At 34.7% G+C, this 17,758-nt stretch overlaps 1 protein-coding gene across 29 annotated transcripts in view; it reads right to left on the minus strand.

Moving 5' to 3' along the window:
- CLASP2 (cytoplasmic linker associated protein 2) overlaps positions 1 to 17,758 on the minus strand; it is a 155,838-nt gene that overhangs the window by 26,005 nt on the left and 112,075 nt on the right. For 10 of the 29 annotated variants that reach the window (XM_086742907.1, XM_086742886.1, XM_086742884.1 and 7 more), the window contains 7 exons: positions 15,850 to 16,020; positions 14,870 to 14,977; positions 10,065 to 10,127; positions 9,273 to 9,379; positions 6,497 to 6,520; positions 5,796 to 6,040; positions 4,589 to 4,652 (listed from right to left, as the gene is read on the minus strand). In XM_086742907.1, the coding sequence (XP_086599033.1) occupies positions 4,589 to 4,652; positions 5,796 to 6,040; positions 6,497 to 6,520; positions 9,273 to 9,379; positions 10,065 to 10,127; positions 14,870 to 14,977; positions 15,850 to 16,020 (782 nt within the window). The remainder of the gene's footprint in view (positions 1 to 4,588; positions 4,653 to 5,795; positions 6,041 to 6,496; positions 6,521 to 9,272; positions 9,380 to 10,064; positions 10,128 to 14,869; positions 14,978 to 15,849; positions 16,021 to 17,758) is intronic. The other 19 variants (XM_086742898.1, XM_086742895.1, XM_086742897.1 and 16 more) reach the window with 5 other exon arrangements.

A 17,758-nucleotide genomic window follows, 5' to 3' on the forward strand; every position in this document is an offset into this window, starting at 1 on the left:
TCTCCTGCTATTGCAGGTATCAAACACAAAATCATTCACCAGCGTAGGGAAAAAAGCCATGATACACTTCAGATTGACAGGTGTTTAAAACACAGAAGTACTTTCGCCTTTTCAAAACCATGTTATCTATTGTGTTCTCTTCAACAAATAATGTTTAAAAGACTGCATTCGGTATAACAAAATATGTATATTATTGTATTTATAGTAACCTCAGCACTCAGACCAGAAAGAAGGGCTTTTTGGAGGGAAGGGGTAAAGCAGGGCATGACAAATAGGTAACTGTTTAAACAGCCTTCATAGTATTGCACTAGTTTTACATTTTTTCAAGACTTACAGTGAAATCAGGATGTGTATGCTCTATACCTGTGTGGCCCATGGGTCTCTCATTTCTCTGACAAGAAAAATGGGCTGAAAACGGTGCCTTCACAACTGATGTGCACTCCAGCTTCAGCACATAGTTGGGTACAGAAGCATTGCTATGATGGAAAAAGGGTTGGAGAGATACTGCCTCTTGAGTATTTATGACATGGGTACAAGGTTGGAAACAATTGCTGCAGAGAAAGGGCTGGAACTCCACATCCTCCTGCAGCTGACCTGGCTTGTCATAAGGCCAAATTCTGCTGCTACCCGTGAGACTGGATGATCCCAAACTGTGATTATACCTTCCATGGCTGCAGAAACCAGTCCACAGAAGTGGGCTTTCTTCGACAGCACTGCTTGAGTGTGGAGGAGCTGGTGCATGCAGCTGCATGCCTTCACTGCTGAGGAAATTAGATCTCTTTTCATGTTGATAATCAAACCAGAGTAAGCAAATTCACACCATGAAGTGAAAAAATCCATACAGGTATCTTTAAAAGTACCACCTCAAAATTTACTTTAAAAATAAAAAATAAATTCAGATTCTTTCAGGATCTAATAAAGACCAGGGAGAATCTTTTAATAGCCATCTTAAACACTGAAAAACTGTGTTAAAAATAAAACAATACAAATCCTACTCAACATAAAGCCCATCAGGATGAGCTATTTGAATTCAACTTCCCTTTCTGGGTAAACTACATCAAAAATTGTAAAAAAATTAAAATTGCTAGCTCCTCTGCTACCTGCCTAGATTTTTATTCAAGTGTGAGGTTTAAAAATTACCCTCCCAGTTGTGAGAAGAAATTTTTATGCTCAGGATTGGAAATATCTTCTGTATTTGGCGGAACTGAAACAACATACCACTTTGTGGACACAATTTTAAGACCTAGGCAAAACCAAACCAAAAAGTACTTTCTGTATTGTAATATGACAGTCTTTGCATTTCACAGCCCTAAAATAAGGGGAAAATATATTGTACTTAGGTAAACAACAACAAAAAAAATCTGGTGCTGTTACGATTACACTAGGAATCTTACAATTGTATTTAAAATCCTTCAAATTAAGCTATACAGCTCAGCAGAATTTAAAAACTGTCTCTGTTTCTTCAGGTTTGCAGACACTGACACATCTTTCATAAAAATCTGCAAGCTGAACAAACTGGTTAGAACCTCTTATTTGATGGAGTAATGTGGGCTTCTTATGACAATTTAAATATGTAAAGTGGATTAAATTGAAATCAGTATGAAGTGAATTATGAATCACTATGGCAAAAGTACTCTAAAGATAATGCGACAATGCTTTAACTGTTAAAAACATATATAGCCGAGGACTCAATTTTCTTTTCAAGCTTTGTTTGATTTTAGGTTTACCACAGTGAATGTCTGGAGAAAACTCAAATAAGTTGAGTCATTTTGTTGCACTTAAAATAAATACAAATAATACTGTTTTGTCTTAGGCCACAGCATGAAGAATTTAAGGAGGCTGTAAGAGCACTTAAGGTAAAGGATGAAATTTGGAATGGAAAATGGAACTCAACCATGTTGAACAACGTATGTGGGGACTGCGATTTTTGCAGTTTCCATTTTTATGATGTAAATTAAAAAACTCTGAAATCAAGCATCTAAAGTTGAAGTTTTTAATAATTTGATAGTGGAAAAAATAAACAGATACAAGAATAATTAGAAGTGATCTACCTTTAAGGTGAATTATTTCAGATGTGCCAACCACCACAATATAAAGCAGGAACGCATAACCAAACAATGTCAGTTAATTAGTAGATAAAGCACATCTCGAAACTTTACCACACAGTTTACATAATTGTATATAAGCATTTTATGATTGCAAAAGGCTTGACACTGCATGAACTCTTTGGGGAAGAAAAATAGAGAAAAAGGGTTAATTGCACATTCATGCAAGTAAGGTTAGGTTTCTGACAAATATTGAACCAACTTACTCTCTAAAGAGAGTTCCAACACAGGGGACAGCATGCAAAATGAAACAAAAACAAAACAAAACAAAACAACAACAAAAAAGGGAAAAAGATAAAAACACACAAATTAGTGGCCATCAATACAAAGTTCCTGTATGGAATATAAAACAAAAAACAAAACAAAAAAGGTATTTCCAAACGTTTATGATAAATTTAGCAATTTTACTGGGATATCCCATGTATTTAAAAGTAAGCACTTTTTATGTCCTTCAAGTCATTCTCCCATTTTCTCCTTCAAGGGATATTACTCTTTTTTTTCTAAGCAATTCCCTACATCCAGCTATCATGTTAAAGTAAACCTTAAAAAAAAAAAAGCAATGAGAGTAATTTCTATAAACATTTGAAAAGAATCTAAGATGAAATTTGTGTAGTCATGTGTATGTGATAAAAATTCACAATTCATGAGCTCTTATACTTAAAAGATCCTCCTAATAATATATTGATAACTATTAATAGTTTTGCAACACCATAAAGCAGTAAGGTTTCACTGACTGCAACAGGTGTACCTCGTGCTATAAGACAGGCCACATTTTCAAAATCAAAGCAACATTATTTTATGTCAGAATGTCCAGTAAACAAAACAAAACAATCAACTAGAATAACTGAATGTAACATTCCTAAAGGCTTAAAAGATAAAATGCTCTTCTAACACATACAACTAAATTTTGGAAAATTTTTATTATTTTATCCTTCCCTGGCTCCTCCACTACAAAAAAGTCTCCAGGGTAGTTCTGATGTATGCATAGCTGCAATATTAATTTAACACAAGAACAAGCAAAATTAAACCAAGTTTCTATTCACAATTTTGTTATTACTTAACTTGGAAATTAGTAATATTTCAACATTTAATTTTTTTTCCTCTCCTCTGACTTAACTGTTATTTTTTTTGGAATGTTTTTTCAGTCTCCCTTGAACTGCCTGGCTTTATTCTTTCTTTCTAGATTTCTCCAGTATGTGAGCAACATTAATCCCACGTTGCTGTGTGTAATGTAAGTTTCTTCCAAAATACACGGTGTCAAAGAGAGCAGCTAAGTCACTTTTTACAGAAAAAATATGGATGACAGATGAACATTAAGTTAACCTGTCAAGACTTCATCACTCTGAATTTAATTTTCCATTGCAACAATAAGGAAGATTTAAAAATATGTAAAATGTATTGCATGATCCAAGTAGTTTTTCATAATTCTGCTGGGAAAAAGTCAATAATCCTGAAATAACTATTTTGCTGTTAATTTTTCTGGGTTATCATTTTATCAATTCTGAAATATGGACACAAAATGGGACATGTTTATACTCAACATAAAATATAAGGTTTCTTCCAAACAAGCCTGTAATTCAAACAAAACATGAAGTTACGTGTTTTTTACATGATACCATTAGAACTTTATTCAGCTCCTTATTTATCTGCAGTCCTTTTGCTATGGGAATTACTGTATATATGAAGCTGTACTAATAACCCAGCTCCCCCACAAATTGTAAAAATACTTTCAAATGAAGTAGCTCAGTTAATAAGATTTTAATGGTCTTAGAAAACAGAAAGATTATTTTCCTTGTTATATCATCCATACTGAGTCTTTACCTAGGTAAAAGTGAATAAAACATCATATTTTCTTTTATACTGAAGTATAGTCTCCACCTTACTTACTGAATACCAGCAATAACGTAAAAATTATTCAATAGTCTCAACTGCCAGCCTCATCTATGAAATTTGAGGAAGAGATCACAAGCTATGATAATACAAAATACCTTGGAAAATAAAATACGTACACATTTGGCATAGTTCAGACTTATAATGTATGATTTAGTCAGACCGCTTTATGATTTAAATTACTGTACCAGAGCCTTTTGTTTCTAATTGAGAAAAAAACATTACTTATGCAGAAGTGGCCTCTATAAACAAAATAACTTCTTAAAAATACTTAAAAATTTTGAGCACAAACTGTTGAACTACTTCAATACATTTTACATTAAACTAACCTTTACTTTGTTTCAATTATCCTGGGAAAAAGGTGTAAAATTAGCTTGTTCAAAACTGCAAATTAAATGGACTGAAATCTGATAGCATCAATGCTTATAAAATACAGTTTGTGAAATTTTTATATGTGCAAATAGAATCATAGAACAGTTCGGGTTGGAACGGACCTTTAAAGCTCATCCAGTCCAACACATTTTACCTCAACTGGCTTTCTATTAATAAATGTTTTAAAACATTTACTGCAAGTAAGAAAAACTTAAACATACCTTACTGTGAGGATCAGCAAACATTCTTGTGAAGATTTCACACAACCTCTTCAATTCAACACGACTGTCAAAGTGACAACACCACATTAAGTCAACTCCCCTACTAGTACCACGAGAACATTAATGCATAACAATCAGTGAAATCAACTGTAAATATTGCATCAAATGATCTAGTAAACACAGTAAAAAAAAAAAACAAACAAAACACCTTTTTATTTTTTTCTTAAAGACATGGATAAAAATCCAAGAGATTTTGTGTAAAACGAGACTTTCAACCCGGAAAAGTATCTTTAAACTAATTCATATATTAAACTATTCTTGACTATTTTCACAGAGCAGATAATGAAAAAGGTATTGTTAGTAGCTTGTAGCAAAGAGTTTCTTCTGAAGAAATACCCAATAAATAATAATAATAAATAAATAAATTATAAGACTGTCCTGGTTCTGGCTAGGATAGACTTAATATTCACCTGAGCTGGGAGGAGAACTGGAGCTGATGGCCCCTATGGCTGGGGCACCCAGCTGGGATAATTAACTAATTAGCTAACAGCTGGGGTTAATTTACCCAAATTAGCCAAAGGGCTGTTCCATCCCATCTGACATCATGCTCAGTATATCAGTGAGGAGGGTGCTGAGGGGAGCCTCCTGCTACTTGGAAGAAACTAGGTGTGGAGATTTGTTGTAAGCCATCATACTGTATTTGTTTTTTATAGCTGTTTTGTTTTCTTCTGTTATTGCTGTTAATTTTTTTTTTTTGTTCCATCTCAACCCACATGTTTTTGCTGTTTTTTTTTTTTTTTTTTAACCAATTCTCCCTTCTGTCCCACTGGAGGGTGGGGGGAGTGAGAGAGAGACTGCGTAGTCTGGTCCCGATTGGGGCTGAACTACAACAAAGACACATAAAAATAAAGGCCTTCCCATCAATACTAGATGTGAGCATTTTGGGAATCTTCTGTATTGCAAGAATTCTCTTGATTTTTAAATTCAATTTCTTAAACTGAGCTTTTTAAATACATCCTATACACTAGCGGGCTGAAGCAGCAATAGCTTCCTCATTCCTTCCCCCCCTCTTACTCTCACAGACACACAGCCTGCTTTTCCTCTCCCCAACTTTCCCTATTCTTCAGAACGTTAACCCCCTTTCCTGCCTCCCTTCCCTCACTTCAACTGCAAAATAAAATGTTTTTCTGATAACATGTCTTCTTACCTTAAAGTTCTCTGGTTCTTTAATAAGTTTTGCAGGCCTAGAAGGCCTTCTTTTCTCTCTGACCAGTTGGAGCTGGCACAGCGATTTAGGACTTCAGCTACATCTTCTGTCTGTCTCATATATGTTGGTATGCTTCCATTCCTAGAGCTATAGGACCTTTCTGAACAGGCACTTGATGCATCACTGTTGGCATCGTCATCCGAGTACATCCCGTAGGACTCATATCTTCTTCGCACAGGCTTCTTCTATTGAAGAGAAACACCTCACATTAGTACTGGTTTTCAGAGACAGAAAGATAATCAGTAGAAAGACCAGCAGTTCAAATAATCTGTGTGACCCCTAGTCCCTGCAGTGACAAATGGCTCCAACTGTTCAACAGGTCAAACTGAGTTAATAAAAGTATTTTAAAGAAGTATGGCTTGCGTAGTATTCAGAATATAAAAGCAAAGCTAATGCAGAGAAGACATACGTTTAATGAAACATTCAACTTAAAATTTACTTGTAAAAATCCATAAAATTGCATTACAGAGTGACATAAAGACTGTACTGAAAGTTAGTTATTTCACTTAATAACTTTATCTATGTTACAGAACATAAGAATTAGGTCTAAATCCACATATTCTGTCATTTTAACTTACTTTGCATCAAGCATGTTAATAGCAAAATATTAAACTACTGAAAAAGGAAAATAGTTTCTATACCTTAGTCCGTATGTCTCCTAAGAGCTGTTAGCAGTAAATTATTGAAAAGAAACAGAAATTGAGAACAGGAAGGTAAGGCATAGCAGCATTGTGACTTTTAAACTACCTGTCACTGGAAACCATATAGCCTTATTGTAAAATTTGTTCTTAGCAATTTCTATCTGATTAGCATATCATGCATTGCCAATAAGCAGTTTGGTGAGCTTCCATTTGCAGGGAAATATTATGTATCATCTGCTGGTGGTCGCAAGGATTTCTCTGTTAAAATCTTTGTATCTTATACACTGATATATGAGCATGAAGACTTAACATATGCAGTCAATTCCTATCTAAGTATGAAATCTTCATTTAAAATTTATTTTCCCATCAATTTCATCTGTTTGACTTAATTTCAATATCTAAATTTTGTCATTGCAAGAATTACTACAGCAATGTCCTACAAAAAAATTAATTACATAATGCAAAATCACAAATCACTTAAAATCAAAATCAAGTCAACAACACAAAACACAACATGCCACAGGCCAGAGGGGAAAACAATAATGGTATTTATTCTAAAAGGAAAAACACACATCTGCAAAATAACTCTGCCATTCCAAGTTTGGAGTTGAAGCAAGTAGTTAAAATTCAGCTTCGCCGCATACGCAAAGAAACAGTAGTTTATTTCAGTATAAGTGATTGTTTTCCCCTTATTTACCACTGCCATTTGCATAGGGTTCTCATTTTTGACTGCAGAATAACTTAAAGGATATCGCAATATAAACTAGTCAATACATCATGAAACAAGTAAGCTTCATAGAAGGTGAATATGTACATGTATAAGAGAACAAAGGAAGGGAAAAATCAGAAAGACATGAGCAATTTTGAAAAGGGTCACCATAATTTAAAAAAAAAAAAAAAAAAAAAAAAAAGAGAGAGAGAGAGAAAGAATCTGAAATGTCAAGGACTGTGCCAAAGTAAAAGGTATAAAAACATGTAGAGATGACCACATGGCTGCATTTCATGCATTTTATACTCAAATCAGATCTTAGCCAGAAGGTTGATACCCCTTTGGCTTGAGCAGTAATGTAACTATGGTATAAAAACCTATGGTACTTTTCATACCATAAAAAGTCATACAATCCAGAATATTTTTGATTTTTATATTACACCTGCCAGGACTCTACATCATACCTTTTAAAAACACTGTTCTGAGGCAGGGCTTCAGTTTATTACTAAACAAGAAGGGTGTTTATAACCAAATTTCCATCTAAATTGAGCCATTTGTACAGGACAACCTGTACATTTAGAGCACAGTAGGTAACCAGGCATGCAAATACTACAATAATAAAATGTTGTTCTTGATCCTTCTTTGTAATGGCAGATTCTAGCTAAAATATATAAACAATTTTTCCTCTAACATTTCTAGAAGCATCATGCCATCTTGGATTTATGTAACACAAACCAGTTTCTACGAACAAACTTTATTACTTTAAGAAAGCAGGACACATTCAAGCCTCTAAAGCAGTCACTGGAAGCATGAGTCTCTCCTCTATTTATATTATTTACCACATACTTAACCCAGCTAAATTTGAAGAAGCTATGAAATTGCTAAAAGTACTGAAGATACTTATAATGTAGCACCAGTGTGGATAAATCTATAGCACAGGATTTCAAATTACAGCCAGAAACTTTCCATGTTCCATGGATAGCTTCTCTATTGTTCCCTATTCCAAAATCCAGACTGACTTCCAGTTTACTAACTAGCATTCCCCATCAATGCTGAAACATTTTGCAAGTTTACAGTATCAGAAAGGGGAAAATTCACTCAATCTCACCACGACCTCTTAGGCAAGACTTCACAGATATCCTGATCTCTATGTCAGTGAAGGCACAGGAAGTTTAAAGTAGTGTGCCAAGAAGATAACAAATTGCCGGACTATGAACATGATACAGTTCTTCAGATTTTTTTTTTCTTTGAATTTTTGTTTCCTCTCTATCCAGTGATATCTGGCAATAATTAAATTTTTTAGAGTCTAATTTTTACATTTTTTTACTATTGTTCCAAATAATCTTTCTGTTAAAACAGAGTAATAACAAATTCCTTAAAGCATTCTGATAACTAGATAACAAGTACCTATAAACATTTAATGATATGCAAATAATATACAATACCTGATAAAAATGTATCTGACTCACAGTGTCTATGTTTTAAATTAACTGAAGATTTCAGCTTGCTGGTGTAAATGTCAGAAAAGCAAAATACATGGTAAGTTCAGTTTGGCTAACTGGGGCAGGGAGACAGAGGAGCCAAAAAAGGTTAAGAAAGAGGATGGCATAACCAGTTTTAAATTCAGAGTAACATTTTGAAAGCAAAAGAAAATATCAGCATCAATCTCACACACAGAACAATTTTAGATGGAACCCAAGCTTACGACAAACAGAATGCTTTAGCTGTCATTCCCAGCTCTGACTTCAACCTATCCCTAAGTTTATCTGGCTGTTGTGGGAAACTGCTGGGTAGTGCTATCTGCTCAAGTGGCTTGTTGGGTCACTCCCACAGAACGGCCCAAGACTATTCCCTGTCTGTCATGGAATAGTGTACATTTCTCAAAAGTTAGACTTCTGTAGGGAACAAAAATTCCATACTTTGCAGCTCTAGTAATTCAGTTTCTCTTTTTCCCCAAACCTGGAAGCCAACACAATAATGACAACTTCTTTTGCATACTTTAATGTATAGATACCAAACATTTTAAGAGTCTGTATCCTACACACAAGATAAACGTGAGATTCTTACCAAAGCATCTGCTACTGCCTCTTCCACATCAGAACCTGTGTTCAGAACACGCATAGCACTAACTGATGATGACAATCTACTCGACTGACTAATTCCAAAGCCAGCACCTGTTATAACAACAACAAAAATGAATATAAAGAATTCAGTCAGAATAGCAACATGGGACATTAATACCATACTCACTTAAAAAAACCCAAGCAGAAGAAAAGCATTTGCCTAATATTCCTAATAAATTCTGTAGTGAATAAATACTAGTTATTTGCATTCTGAAGTCTTTAGTGGTGCAACAAAAAGAAATGTAAAAAAAAAAAAAGTCATATACAAACACTCTATTCCAATATCACAGGGATAAAAACCCCACAAAACAATGATTTTAATGGAAAGAACCTTTCCTTTTTTTTTTTTTTTAAATTAATGTCTTCTTCATTTTGGGTTTTTGTTTTAATCTAAAAACAAAGCAAATACAATAGGAAGGCTATTGAGAGTGCTGATTAGAAAACTACATGCATAAAGAATGCTATACAAATACTGAAAAATGGAAAACTAAAAAAAGTTCTTCTGCATGTAAAAATAAAATGACTGTTATTAAGGAAGAAAAGGATTGACATTGGAGGATGGGGGTGGAGACAAATCTACCAACATAAACACATCTACCTGGATTATTAAAACCACAAAACTCAAAATAATATAAATAATGCTTTTAAAAACTGAACTATGAGAATAACCAAGTGGGTGGGGAAAAAAAATCCAGGATGACTGCACAGATGACAGCAAAGTGTACTCATCCTTCACCTGTAGCCCCATAAACATCAGGAGTGTAGAGGGCACCAGTGGATCTGGAGTGATGTCTGGAAGCTGCAATAACAGGATCATATAAACCCTATCTATTACCATGGAATCAAAGTGCTGCAATAGTTGCTTAGATGAGCAAGAGAATATTTTTCAAAAAGATTCAGCTTTAGCACAAGAAACTTAGTATTACACAGAAGGAAAAAGCTTCAGAGATGTTGACTATATAAAATATGATTGTATAGAATTATATAGATTTATGTACACTGGACATTTCATGCATAATTTTTTGTAATTTAAAAGATTAAGAGCAGATTAAAAGCAAGTATGTTTAAGTCCAAAGAAGAAAAAACGCACAGACACACATGCGCACATTCACACAAACAGAATTCTCTGAAATATCTAAAAAGTTCCACTGATACTGGTTTCCATTTTAGACTTAATTAAATTCTACGCACTCTAGTTAGAGCCAGAGCTCACATACCAAATATTATCTGCAAAAAGTGACTACTGCACAAACTTAGTGTGTTAGCAGCTGACAATTTGTATAAGTTTGAGTTCTTGCCTATATGCAGGTAAGTCAACTTCAGTTAAAACGCACCACTATGTAGATGAAAGTTAAAATTATTCAATTTTAATTAAAAGTTTCAAATAATTTAATGGAATTAATATTTCACATTTGTATTGTTTTCTTTAAATAAATAAAATGTGAAATTGAAACATTTATGTTCGTTACTGTAGCTCATTAAGAGTCTTTAAAATTATGGAAAGTGGGAACCAAAAGGACTTCTGAATAAAACTGAGTACCCTCCTCCTTCCGGCACTTGCATAACACTGGTCTTTTAGAGATTCTGAAGTTGACTCACCATGGCTATTATTTTCTTTCTTAAACCAAGTAGTTTTAAATTTAATGTGTTTTTAAACAATTAATCTCCTTTCTTCAGTTCACTAAGTTGGAATTTTACAGGCACATAAATGAAACTGGTTTTGACAATTTGAACTTGAATTCAAATGTTCACCCACAGTGACACACACCCCAGATATAATTTAATAAATAACTGTAAATGCAAATATTTTACACCTTTGGATACATAAAGTAGTATAAAAAGAAACAAAGAATAAAATGAATCATCCTTTACTCTAATAAACATAGATAATTTAAGAGTCTAATTTGAATCAAACAACCCTGACATGGACCAAATAACATTTGGGGAAGCACACCTCTTAACCTGAGTTAACTCCAAAATGACCCTAAGTCTTTAAAGGTCCCAGAAACGATACTGTGAAGTTCTCTACTCCTTACAGAAGGTACAGCAATGTATTTTATTTCAAGCTAAACCTGCATGAAGCTGTTTAGCTAGGAGATTTTATTTTGCAAATAATGCTTTGTGGAACACTTGGTTCTTCAGAAAGTATGTCTCAGCATGGAAAAACAAACAGGCAGAGGATGTCAAGACATAGGCATCAAGGCTGACAGAGCTTTAAGTATAAGCGATAATGAGATAAACCTTTCTATTGCTTTCTATCAACAAGCGCCGAAAATTAAAAGTACAATTAAAAATTCAAACTTCAGGCATATTAATTTAAGACAATCCTGTACCCATGTAAATTTGAAATATTCTGGACAAGCTTTTAGGATAGTGAGAGGAAGCATTATATTGGATCAAACATATCTCACTCCAAAGTATATTTTCAAGAGTACTCTTTGTAACCCTCAATTGCAGAAATTGTGCAAATATATTTACTTTTGTTGTTTTATTTTTTAAAAAGATTAATCAAAATAAGAATTATTTTAAATGGACTCAAAATAACAATTTCTTGGCTAAAACATGGAGATTATACTGGTCTGATATTTAGTACAAACTACATGTAACAGAAAAATAGGCACTTTCATATAAATTACAAATCACTTGCTTCTCAGAGTGGCTGTTATCTCCCAGTTTATAATCTTATACTGAGATGCAAGATTACATAAATGCTTCATACCAATGTATACAGAGAAGCAACTATATAGCATCTGGGTCATTTTATGCCCCAAAGTGCTTAGCATTTGTAAGCAAAAATTTCTGTGCTGAGAATCAAATGCAATACAAAATACATTCCCCCCTCCAACCTGACAGAAAACTGTCTAGCTACAAACACAGAGCTGAATTTGCCTTATTTCATCTTCCACTTGTACCCGTGAAAAACACTAAATTTAATATATTTGATAGAAGTTAATAGCATCACATGTAACAAAACTGGTCCAAAAAAACACTGTATGACATTCAAAACAATTCAAATAAGAATTCATACTAGAAGGACTCCTCATTTATTACAGGTATAGCTCACTGTTGTTGTTTTTGGTTTTGGTTGTGTTTGTTTTGTTTTGTTTTTTAAACAACACTGGACTCCTATACACTCTTCTTTGCATGCTCTGTGCTATCAGACAATTCAACCTATTGTACTTGTACAGGTGTTTTGATAACTGAATACAAAAATTAAACTCCGTTAATAAAACTTCACGTAGCATCTGTCCTAATAACTCATCGTATGGTATTAGTTTAATACAGATTTCTTAAGATAACAAGTATTTGACCAAATATAAAATGCAAATCAGATCTCAGATGCATGCAATTGAAGTCAAGCTGTAAGGCAGCAAAAGCAGCACAAAGATCTGGAAAATGCCCTAGTTTTTAAAATAAAAAGAGTCAAGCGTGTACTACAACACAGTCTGCCAGAAGTGTTTTAGTTAAAGATACAAGTTTACTACTGGATGCTGCATAATGTCTACTTTTATTTTAAATTCCCAAATAAGTAGCATCTGGGTGAATTAACATTAGTTAGAAAAACAGCTTTCATCAATTAAATCTGTACTTTCCCAATAAAACCGTTGCTGACGGGAAGCATACTGCCTTAACAGACCACAACAGACTTCCAAGGCTAATTAGGCGTACAGTTGAGTGCCTCAATTTGAGAGAGAAAACAGAGATTTACTATTTTCAGGCTGTGTTTAACAGTTAGTATTAAGAAGTCCTTAACTGTAAGCTACACCTGATCAAACAAAAAAAAGAGGGATACATACTGAAGACTAACTCAGACAAAGTTAACACCAAAGACCAGTTTGAGGTACAACCTTACAAAGGCAGTTTCATATTACCCAACAGTAAAAAACTCCCTCCAATATGTAAAAAGACTCGTATCAAAATATACTACCAACCTCGTACGAACCCTGACAAGGGTACATGGAGATGAGAAGCTTCCCCAATTCTTAACCAACAACTTCATAAGCTAATGTTCCTATGCCTTTTTGACATTTCAGAAACATACAACAGCTTGAGAATCTTCAAAATCTTTTAAGTGTCAGGCCAGTAAGCTGAAACACTAAGTGAAAACAAAAGTTTTGCTTACAGCAGCTCTAGGAATGAGGACTGAATGTGGCTACGTATAACTGAATGTTAAAATTTTCAATTCTTCTCTTCCCTATGTAACAACAGCTGCTACTTCAGTTACTTATCTTGTTCTACACACATTAAAAGCAAACTCTAGAACCGTACTTTGGTTCATCTACCTGGATAAGAACTTTACTACTTGCCTTGTTCATTTTTAGAAAATGTAAAGCAGCCACAGAGCACAGTTCTGCTTCAGTAGATTGGTCCCCTATCTGCACCATCATATTTACTTGGCTTAATAGCAGAAAGTTAATTTTTAAATTATTATTTCACGTAATACAGTGATGGCAATATAGCTAAGGAGACATAAAAGTGAGGCATATTTTCTTCTTATACACCAAGATGATTCATTGACTAGGGAGTAATTTTGAATACTAGCAGATCTTAGCCATTGATGCAGGGAAAGGCAAAGGACGACAGCCACACTGTATTTCTTGCTGTAGCTGGTCAGTGATGAGAAACCATTATCTAATTGCACCCAAACAATAAGTGCTGTAATAAAGACAGAAACACATTGAGGGAGGTGACTCTCCCCCCTCTACTCTGCTCTCATGAGACCCCACCTGGAGTACTGCATTCAGCTATGGGGCCCCCAAGATAACAAGGGCATAGACGACTTGGACCAAGTCCAGACAAGGGCCACAAAGATGATCAGAAGGCTGGAGCACCTCTCCTATGATGACAGGCTGAGAGAGTTGGGGCTGTTCAGCCTGGAGAAGAGAAGGCTCTGGAGAGACCCCATAGCAGCCTTCCGGTACCTAAAGGGAGCTTATAGGAAAGCTGGAGAGGGACTTTTGACAAGGGTGTGTAGTGACACGACAACAGATAATGGCTTTAAACTGAAAGAGGGTAGATTTAGATCAAACATACGGAAGAAATTCTTCACTATGAGGGTGGTGGAACACTGGAACAGGTAGCCCAGAGTTTTGGATGCCCCATGCTTGGAAGTGTTCAAGGTCAGGTTGCATGGGACTTTAAGTAACCTGGTCTAGTGGAAGGCGTTTCTGCCCAAGGCAGGAGGGTTGGAACTAGATGATCTTTAAGGTCCCTTCCAACCCAAACCATTCTATGAATTTCAAAAAACTTTCCAGAAGTAGAATTCTCCTTTCGAAAAAAAGTATCTAGGCACAGCGTATCACACACCTTTTCAGATTTGGTATTCAAGACAAGACTAACACTAGCAAAGCAGTTATTTTTCAGCTGAGCAACCCATTCACACATTGGTCATTTCTCCATGGAAGTAAGTGGTGAGTGAGTCAAAGGAAGGGAAAATAACGGTGGCTGGCTACAAGCTAAATGAAGGAGGCACGGATTCGTTAGGTGCAAATAATGAAGGGCAAAGACAGCCATGCACAATGAGGGGCTCCGAGTACTTACCAAGGGGTGGAAAAGAGCGGACAGGGCTTGTGTCCCTGCTACTTTCGCGGCTGGCCTCCCGACTGCACCCCTGACTCACACTAGGCCGAGGAATGCGGCTGCCTCGCGCTAGTATGATTCAGGGTACAGACAAACAGCAGCACAGAAGGGAGAAGACATAAGAAAAGTTGCAGTTTTAATGGAATTCTGTTTTGCAGTAAGATCAAAGACGTATTTCTAAGAAGACACTGACAATTATGTCTTATTATAAGTCATAACTGTTTCCACACACTTTCTGGATTGCGCTGGATTACACTAACTGTAGCCAGTTCAATGAAATCACACAGCTAAAAATGGGGATTTACAAACTCTTTATGGAATGGTTGAAAAACCTCTTGAAAAAGATGGAGACGAAACAAGCAGCAAAAAATATAAACAGAGTATTTAAGCAGAATTTGTGCTCAAGATCAAATTCATCAACAGTAACCCAAATGAAAAAACATAGCTTTCTAAAGAAAAATATAAAGTTAATACAGCTAAGGTAAAAATCAAAATACAAAACAAAGAACAGCAGCAATGTCATTAAAATCAACTGACATGTATGACATATCACAGAAGTATATACATGCACGCATACATACGCAAAAGACACACAGAAGTAATGAAGAAAATATTTTCAAAATGGTATCACACTTTCACTCAATGGATGTGATTATTTTGGCAGTGAGGATAAGAAGTGAAGAAATGTGACAGAGAATGAAGAAAGGGAGATGAGGAAAAGAACAACTACTGCATTCTGACAGCAAAAAATTAAAGTTTCTCCTTACATGTAAAACTGTCTTGTATATCAAAGACTAGCCGCAAAAAACAGGCACGTTTTAGATTTTTATTAATATTTATTCTACTTTAATCATCCACCTATAACTAAACACAAGTAGTAGACATCCAGCACAAAGTAAGAAGGGCTATAAAGAAACCAGGAGTTATTCAGTGATTCTTACCTACTGACAATCTAGAAGGACTAGCTTCTCTACTGCATCCCTGACTTCGTGGAATTTTGCTTCGTTTTTGTGCAGTTGCAGGATTCACTAATACTCTCTGAACTCCTGTGTTCATAGTGGAAAGTGTGGTTGTTGTCAAAACTCTTCCAGGAGACCCAGATCTGCTACCAGCTGAAGGCAAAATGAATAAAGATAAGTTACAGCATAGAAGATAAACTATGATCAAAAACAAACAAAAAAATGCTTAAAGTTAGTAGGAAAGTGGTGGTAGATTGAAATGGTCTGAAAAAACTTACAAGGTAAAAACATGAAATAGAAAACCCTGTTCCCAGTTCTTCTAGCACTACATACAAGGTAGATAAAATTATCAATGCAAGGAAGGACTTGGCGTGGTATTTAGCACTAGATATGCTCAAGAAACCATAAATACTATTTCTAGTCTTCATCAACAGTTCCAACATCCCTAACATGAACATTAGTATGCTCATTTTTAAAGCTACATGGTCTAACTAATCACATTTTCTAGTAAAAAAAAAAAAGAAAAAAAGAAAAAGAGAAGAAAAAAAAAAAGAACTGCTAGAAATCTAAAGGGAGCAATTTAAAATTAGTTATTTCTTAATTACCCCAGCTCTTCCAATGCAACCAATGTTTACAATAAAACAACATCATTTTTGTGACATTTAAACTCTTCTGCCTTGCTTTTAAAAGCATGGAGTCTTGAAGCACTACTCTCCGAGAAGTTCAAGAAAATGTCACTGAAGACAATTAAAATATTCATGTTCACTTCTGTGGAGGTTACCCCACAAATTCAAAGAAACTCTTCAATTAATTTGAACAAGCTAAATAATTGATCAAGATGTATTTAATTGTCTTTTATTTTTATTGATCAAAACGGTACATTGCTAAGTGCTATAACTGGTCATTTCAACACACCGTACCCACTACCAGAAACTGGTCACTAATCCACAATTCTGATATTTCACTTATGGAAAATTTAAGCTCTAAATCCTATATTCTTGTCTAGTTATAGCCAATTTATACCACCAGTTAAGATATATTGTTCCAGCTGCAGAATTCAGGAAGTCTGACCAAATAAAAAGCAAAACATCATTTTAACCAAAGGTTAATTACATACATATACGAACCTTTCATTAATCTTTTAAAAATAATCAGGTAACTGTATGACCACAGCTACGCTAGCAGATCTACAGACCTAACATGCAACATCACAAGTGAGTTTCATGGGTTACTTCTTATGAGGCACATTTTAGAAAGGTACAAGTTTGATTAAAGCTTGACCATATGGGAAAAGAAACAAAATCCCAAACAAAATAAAACATATGCTGGGTGGAAGGGAGAAAACTAAAACAATGTACCATGCATATACTTTCAGATTCATTGTTTGAATTCAAAACTGGAAATAATTATTTAGCAAAATCCCTTTTCCAAACTACAGACCTATTCAGCAGAAATTATAATTAAAATGTTACACAGCCTGGAAAAAAAAACAAGCATAACTTCTGTAGTGAAAAAAAAGAATGGGAAAAATCTATAAAATTGTGGTCTGCAAAAATTAAGGTTTGGCAGTTTCGTCGTGCCAGGGCATTTCAACTTAGACTTGATATTACTATGCCTTCTTCCTAGTCTCCAAGATTTTATACCTCTTTAAAACAATGAAATTATTTTAAAATTTTTCACTGTGTCAGAGGACTTTAACAGGTCAGAAACTGGAAAAACTTACTCTTCTCAGAATATACAGAAAAAATGCAACCTCTCTTTCTAATACTTCATTTATCTTTGTATATTATCTGATCTGCAAAGTGTACCACTACAGCGTAAATAAAGCAGATGAAGCTTAATATCCTGAAAATATTATGCTAATAACAGCACTGGCATACTGTTGTTGGTA

This window comes from Chlamydotis macqueenii, chromosome 2 (genome assembly GCF_036417535.1).
Source record: "Chlamydotis macqueenii isolate bChlMac1 chromosome 2, bChlMac1.mat, whole genome shotgun sequence".
NCBI lineage: Eukaryota > Metazoa > Chordata > Aves > Otidiformes > Otididae > Chlamydotis > Chlamydotis macqueenii.